The sequence below is a fragment of the Dipodomys spectabilis genome, unplaced genomic scaffold (genome assembly GCF_019054845.1).
Source record: "Dipodomys spectabilis isolate Male_0828 unplaced genomic scaffold, ASM1905484v1 ptg000081l, whole genome shotgun sequence".
NCBI classification, from domain to species: Eukaryota; Metazoa; Chordata; class Mammalia; order Rodentia; family Heteromyidae; genus Dipodomys; species Dipodomys spectabilis.
In genome coordinates, this window is record NW_024870758.1 from 10,640,001 (window position 1) to 10,647,500 (window position 7,500).

Sequence of the window (7,500 nt, forward strand, 5' to 3'; positions counted from 1 at the left end):
CACCCCCACACCCCACACACACCCACCCCCCCCCACACGCATGCATACACACAAGCTTTTACGTATGCTTTTATTTTCTTATGAAAGTACTGAGCTTGATCATGTGATATAATTTGCACATTGGAACTGCTGTTAAAATACTGCATGGTATGTGTCACAAGTGTAGTTCGTATTTTGCCTCAAAAATCAAAATAGAATCCCTTCCTAAGACATTTTCAATGTTACAATGTAATAACATTACTATCACTTTGTAATCTGTCACCAGCATCTACTGGGTATCTACTCAGGCAAGAGACATGAGAAGAAATGATTCAATTACTTTGTCTGCAACCAGTCTGCTAGGTACTACAGATTAGTTGAAAGTGGTGTAGGAAGGGGCCAAGTTGTTTCAGACGCTTACCTGGACCATCTACAGAGGCTTGCAGAATCTCATTGTTGTGCCAGGCGTGTTCCACTCCACCCTCCCTTATCTCATCTTCCTCTTCCTCTCTTGGCAACAAAGCTTGGCTCATGTGTGGGGAGGACTCATGGTTGGGCATGCCAGCTGGACTTGTCTCCTGGTCCAGAGGGTTAGCAATACCATCATCCTCAGCAATATGAAGCTTGTCCTCCTCATCTGTTTCAGAACCTGTGTCCACTACATTGTCATAGTTCACCACTGTGGAAGAAACACAAAACACTCTCTAAACACTGGTGAAAATATCACTGCCCCTTAATTGTTTAGTTAAATGGAAAATAATTAATATTTTCATAACTGAATTACTCAACCATGTAAGGAAAATATAATTAATACCCATCATGTTTTAGCATTTTTATTCTTATTCAATTAAAGCTGAGTGCTGAAATTTTTGACTAAAAATATGGGAATTAAAAAAAAAAGTAATAGTAGCATATATACCTCAAATACACACATATAGCCCATGTAAAGGGATGTAGTGTAGCATACACCTCCCATACTTAACAAAAACTTATAAAGCAGATGGACAAATGACCATTTTATTAGCTTTGTGATATGATGTGTTTACTATATAATGTTATGCTATACATACAAGCTGGCTTCACTATATTAACTGTGGTTTTATTCTAGAAACAGTATACACACACACACACTCAATGTCCATCTATTCACACACATACACAAACACAACCTGCTGAATCTGAAATATTCACTCTTCTACATGATGTGCTAAAGCCATTTATATCCCAATCATTTAAGCAGAAAATGAGGAAAAGTCCTATCTTCTGGGCCATTAATACTACTATTGAGATGTCTTCATAGTGCCATAATTACAGAAGATTTCTAAGTGGCACGGGCAAGACCAACACAAATGTTAAAATAACTCACAAGAACCGGCGGGCTGCTTTTGCAGCCCTCAGTCCCAGCAATGCTCAGTAGCTTTTCTTAAAATAGACAGCCTGTAAATAAGGTCTGTGAACTCAATTGAAGGTGGCTGTTTCTGAATTAGTCAGCCCTCACAGGCTCTCGGCCTACATGCTAGTACATAAATTGTCCACTTTACCACCAGACAAGAAAGATTAGAGTAATAAACACGGGGCATTAGCTCAGCTAGAGAAACACACCAGCCGTTACGCACACACAGGATTGCCAAGAACTGTTAACCCAACTCTCCAGAAACACACACAAAAAAACAAGTTAGAACCATGACATCATGGGAACAAGAGGGAGAGAGAAAGAAAAAAAAAAAAGCCCATGAAAAAAAAAAGCGCAAACAATTTTCAGGTTCATTTTGATTTCTCTGCGCCTAATAAAGCAATCCTCCGCTAAGTTATCAACTGAGCTATCTCAAGTGGCTCTTGCCAGCTATCGGATTATACAAAAGTGGCAGAAAAGGAGGGGAAAAATGAAAAGGATTGTGTGTCAGGTTCATAATGCTTTTGGAGAATTCTGGAAACATGTCTAGTTACAAATTTTAGTCAGTCATATCTGTTTGCTTTGACAGGTTCCCAGGGAGTAAAAAAGGAACAAAAAGAGAGAGATTTTTTTTGTCATGTGAGGCTGGGGACAAAAAGATTACACCGTGCATATCTGCTCATAATATGATCTTTGTATAATCCGCGGGTCTGCACTTGCCTTCCGAACAACTGCACAACAGGTGCAAATTAAAATGAAAACGGCAGCGGAGCCGGGCAAACAGAATCTGCTGACCTGGTTTGAATACCAATTGACGGGGGAAACAAAACCTTTTCAAGAGGTGTGACCACAAGGGCTTAGGCAAGTTCAGGCTGGGTAATGCCCTCAGATCTACAAAAAGAGAGATATTCGAACATCTCTGCTCTAGCTGTGTGGTCCAGATATACCTTAGTACAATCAATAATGTGCTGCTTTTTTTTCCTGGTGACTGAGATTTAACCATTTCTTAGCAACAAGCAGAAGATTCTTTACAAGTTTTCTTAACGCTAAGTGGGGGGAATGTGGAGGGGGGGGATGGCTACAACAAAAGCTCCTAAGGCCTGGGAAGCTTTCAACCCACCTCCTAAAAACTGATCTCTGGGCACAGGAGGAATAAAGAAAGGTCCAGAAGGAGTGAATAAAATTATCTAAGGCTGGACAGGCATTAAAAGGCCTTTATCCTGACCAAAAAAAAAAAAAACATGCCTTTTTAAGGTCTTTTTCTGCATGGACCACAATATCCCATGTGACACGTGAGTGTTCCTGCAGCAATACAATTGAAATATTTTCTTGTGGAGAAAAGAGAGAGAGAGAGAGAGATAAATGATTTATGAACAGCCCTTGAGGAGTCCCAAATATCAGAACAATCTAAACAAGCAATGAAGTCATGTCTCACCATATAGGGTCAGGAGTACAGCATCCATCACCTTCAGAGACCAACAATACTTCACAACCTTTAGGGTTTGCACTCACAAATAGTAGTAAATACTTTAAAACTAAATAAATAACTGCTGTCAAATTCATTTACAGAAGTAGTAGGCCATCATTCCCAGACCTGTGTGAACTAAGATATACCCCTTCCCATGAGCCATTGCACTGGTGAGTTACCCCTCTGTCTTTTTTGTTAAACCAGGTAAAATAATTTATAACAAACTTAGTTTTATATATTTGAATTCAAATAAGGGTATTTTATTCTGCTCTTTAAGGTGGAGCTCCCGACAATTAAAATTTAATCCACTGATAGAGACATTACATTTTTTATTTCCCATTCTATCCTCCACTTCTAAATATTTTTCTCAATAAGTTTGCCTAGTGTAAGCATTGGAAAAATTTAGCCTGATCAAATATTCTAATTATGGAATAGCCAACTCATAATAGATTTAACTCCACTTACATTATGAGATAAAAATAGGCCATTTTCCCCATTTGTTCTTGTTTTAATCCTTTGTCACCATCATTGCCATTGGCATATGATATGTTAACAACATAGCTTAGCTTTGTCTCTACAAAGAAGTGGTTTCATTTTTATATAATGATCAGCCTATATTGGACAAAATATATATGAATCCAATATCTAGTTTTGAACTAGTATATTTATTGTTTTATTCAGCATCCAAAAGTATAGAACCTTCTCCATAGCTTGGCAGGTTCTAGTTCATCCTTATATTAAACCAAATAAACCATACCTAACCTGAATTTCAGGAAAATCCTACACATGTATTGGAATTACATGGCCAGTATTAAAACGGTTACTTTAAAACCACAGAGAAGTGGGAGCCCAAAGAATTCCTTTCTGCAATTCAATAAACAAGAGGAAAGATGTACTGTTTGCTGGCTCAAAATTAGACACTAATTTTACATCTGTCTCTGAGGCATAGCAAAAAGCCAACTAAAGAGCAGTAATAAATGTCCAAAAACACCATCACTATCCAAAACTCTCACAGTAATCTTCAGAGGAATTAATTACAATTCTGTGTAACAGTTGCATTGGCAAAAAGTACCCATAATTATGTACAGGTACTGGTACTGTATTATAGGGAAATTTGCCATGTGATACCATGTTTACATGATAATTGATGGATAAGATAAAACTATTTGCATATGAAGTGCATATGAATTATTGGCATGACTTGTCATTTTATGTGGAATCATATTAAAGTTTCATTTTCTCTAAAACTGTATGCGTAATATGGGTTACCAAAGGGTATAAAGCTGATACTTAAATTTGCTTTATAGCAAATGGGCCTGGAAAGATATATCTGAATTACTAAAAACCTATATTTAAAAGGCTGCATAGTTGATCTATAATAAGCATTATTTTCACTTCACCAGATTACATTATATTAAATCCTCTCTATTCTGCCTTCCAAGTAAACAATACTCTAAATTGTATCACTATGACAATTAATTTTACAGTCATATGCAAAACAAATAATGGTTTCTTTTTATTATCTACAGCTATAACTTTATTTCAAATTTTTGTCTCCTGGAGACAAGTGATACAATAGTGGCAAAACGTGACATTTTTATAATGTTCATACCTGCTGGAAAATTTCAGCATTTGCAAAAATGCCCTATTATAGCATTTAAACATTGCTGATAATTAGCTTGACATTTGAAATACTAGAAATGTTGTTTTGAAGATGCCCTATACAATGTTACCTAACTAACCCCCTTTGCTACTTATATGCTTTTGCTACAGTTTTCTGTCAGTTAGAGTACAAATAAGATCGTGGTAGCTAATGCATTAACCTCAAAAAGAACTGATGTGGAGAAGGCAATACTTCATCTTCACTGGAAGCAGAAGTTTCATTGACATAAAGGAAAATTACATATGCAGATTATAGACAGTTAATTGTTAATAAGGCGGTCAACAATGATTTCCTATAACTCCACTCACGTTAAGTGTGCCAATAAGTCTTTCAAAGCCATCAACAAACATTTATTAAATACCTACAATATAGTAACTCTGGAAGATGCATGGAGGTGCTATTCTTACCTCAGGAAGCTTACAGTTTGTTTAGAGACACAGAATCATAAAATTATGTTAGAAGGACCCTTGAAGTCGACTCAACCTGTGACCACAGATGTAATATAGGTAAAATGACTTGTCAAAGGCTATACAACCAGTTTGTGGCAAAGCCAGAGCTAGGAAGTATGTCTTTATGCAAACAACAGGAACACAAAAAGATACCCACCAACACAAATTTCCAGGGAAGAATGTGATCTAAATTTAAACTCTACAAATCCTGGGTAAAGGAATAGAAATCTATGGGACTTTTGGGGATTTTCATGCAGTAAAAATGGAGATTGTTCCTTAATTTTAAATTGTTTTGATGATTGTTACTTTCATGGATCCCCTTAATTTGAGTTATAGAAGCCTACCAATTTGATCAATTACCAGAATCTAACAATACACCCATGTTTCCTGCAATAGTTTGGAAACAATAGAAATAAAGAGGCAGTTCACAGAATTACAAGCTTGACGACTTGCCTTCTTGTCCCAGCACCAACACGTAACCAGCTGTGTGGCCTTGGTCTATTACCCAAGGAAACTTGGTACAAATAGGTTCCTTGTCTCTAAGATTGTCACAGTGATGGGATTTTGTGACTAACGCACCAAAGTGGAAATATAGGTTTATATAACTATTATTACCACTTACATAATAATAAAGATGGACTGACTGCTCCAACATCTTCTTTTGTCTGCTGCTTGCTATGTGTGGGAGATATGGGAGATAAGAGCTGAATGTGTGTCCATTACAATTTTGGTGTTAGGCTTTCATTTAAAAATTGATTTGCAAAGGTATCCTCAAGTAGTAGACCCACAATGGAAATGATACAGATATGTAACTTCATTTTTTAAAAGTGTCTCCATTAGTAATAAGGTTCAAAGAGTATGCTTAGGTACTTGGAAATCATCTGTGTTTGAGTGAGTAGATTAAAGGCCTGACTGGGTTTCTTTCTTAGAAGGACTTCATGGGTGGAGAGGGCTTTCTTAGATTTTTCTCCTGCATCTTAGTCTTTATTCTTCTCTCTCTCCCTGCCTTGTACATTTCACTTTCTAGGTATGTGTTACTGAGCATAGTGGCTCTTTTTCAAGGATTTTTATCCAGCGACTCTTGTTTTCTCCAGGGAAGATTTATCATTGACACCCTTCTTCTTCACAGCTACCTTGTTACCTCTGCACTTAGGTGGGTAAAGATCATAGGCCCAAATTCACCATTCAATTTCTCATTTTATGATGGGAGCCTAGTGATAGGTACAATGAGGCAAAGACAAATTCAGTGTGAACAAGTGTTATTGAAGGTCATGAGCCTTAATTTCTCCATTTGAAAATGGGAGCAGTATTAGCTATTGCTCAGAGATGAAAAATGAGATAATGCTAGAAAGAAGAGACTCGCCAATTTTAAGTATTCAGATAAAATATGCTCTCCAGAAATACACACACACACACACACACACACACACACACACACACACACACACACCATGGTTATAAAAGAATCATACTATTACCATACTTTATCAGCCTTTATACAAACTAGCTTGGTCACTTTAATTTTTTATCCCAGGAACATTCAAAGGCATTAAACCAGCATTATAAATTAATGAGTTGTAAAATGTCAGCTGATAAAACAAAAGCAGTTTTGAGTATAGGGATAAAAATGTTTCCATTTCAGATTAGCTATGTAAAAAATATGCATATTAAGTGAAATGAGAGAGGAATTTCTGCCATGCCATGGTTCTACTTAGGGGGGAGGGCAGTTCTGAGGGCCCCCTATCTTCCTGGTTACAGGAACATCTTAGGAAGATGACAGATGCTCATCCTCCTAACCTCTTGTATCTGGGAAAGGTTTTCAAATGTTAGTAAGGTAGGGATTTTGTTTTTAAGGTTCTAATTTTGTAGAGTCGTTGAAGATCGGGATAAACTTGCACATGTAGGTAATAGCATCTTATTTACACAATTTTCTCCTAGAAACCTCTTCCTTAATGTAGAACAAATAAAAATAATGACAAACAAAGGCAAAAATCCTCCCTTTCCTAAACTATCAGCAAAACAGATGTTGGTCAGCTAGTTCATAGCAATAAATTCAGCTCACTTTCAAGAAAAGCACCGTATTCCTAGGTCACAATGTTCGAAGTGACACAACAACTTGACATCTGTTTATTTTTTAAAATAAAAGTAAATATATTTAAGTTTTCCTGTGTATTTAGAACTCATGTTTTTTATTATCTTACTTAACTCCTACCAAAGGAAACTCAGTATTGTACTGATGTCTCAAACACATGTTCCCCCTATTTATTGAGTTCCTGCAGTTGCCATTTCTGTCCTTTAAAGAGTTTTTCACTTCACTTTCTGTGTACACCATAATATGGTGATGCTCCAAAGTCTTACAGTCTATATTTCAGAATCTATGGGTTGTTAAAGCTGCCTTAAAGAACCTTCAGCAACAAGGACATCCTGATGGCAAGGTGAAAGACTTCAAAACTGTTCTCTACACAAACTTTTATATACATTGCCCACCTGGATACCAACAATTTCTTCATGCTTTCTTCAATACATCAAATGAATATATGCCTCCTAA

The 7,500-nt window shown here is 36.7% G+C and overlaps 1 protein-coding gene across 4 annotated transcripts in view; it reads right to left on the minus strand.

Moving 5' to 3' along the window:
- Zeb2 (zinc finger E-box binding homeobox 2) overlaps window positions 1-7,500 on the minus strand; it is a 131,235-nt gene that overhangs the window by 40,610 nt on the left and 83,125 nt on the right. For all 4 annotated transcript variants that reach the window (XM_042683457.1, XM_042683460.1, XM_042683461.1 and 1 more), the window contains exon 3: window positions 401-658. In XM_042683457.1, coding sequence (XP_042539391.1) covers window positions 401-658 — 258 coding nt within the window. The remainder of the gene's footprint in view (window positions 1-400; window positions 659-7,500) is intronic.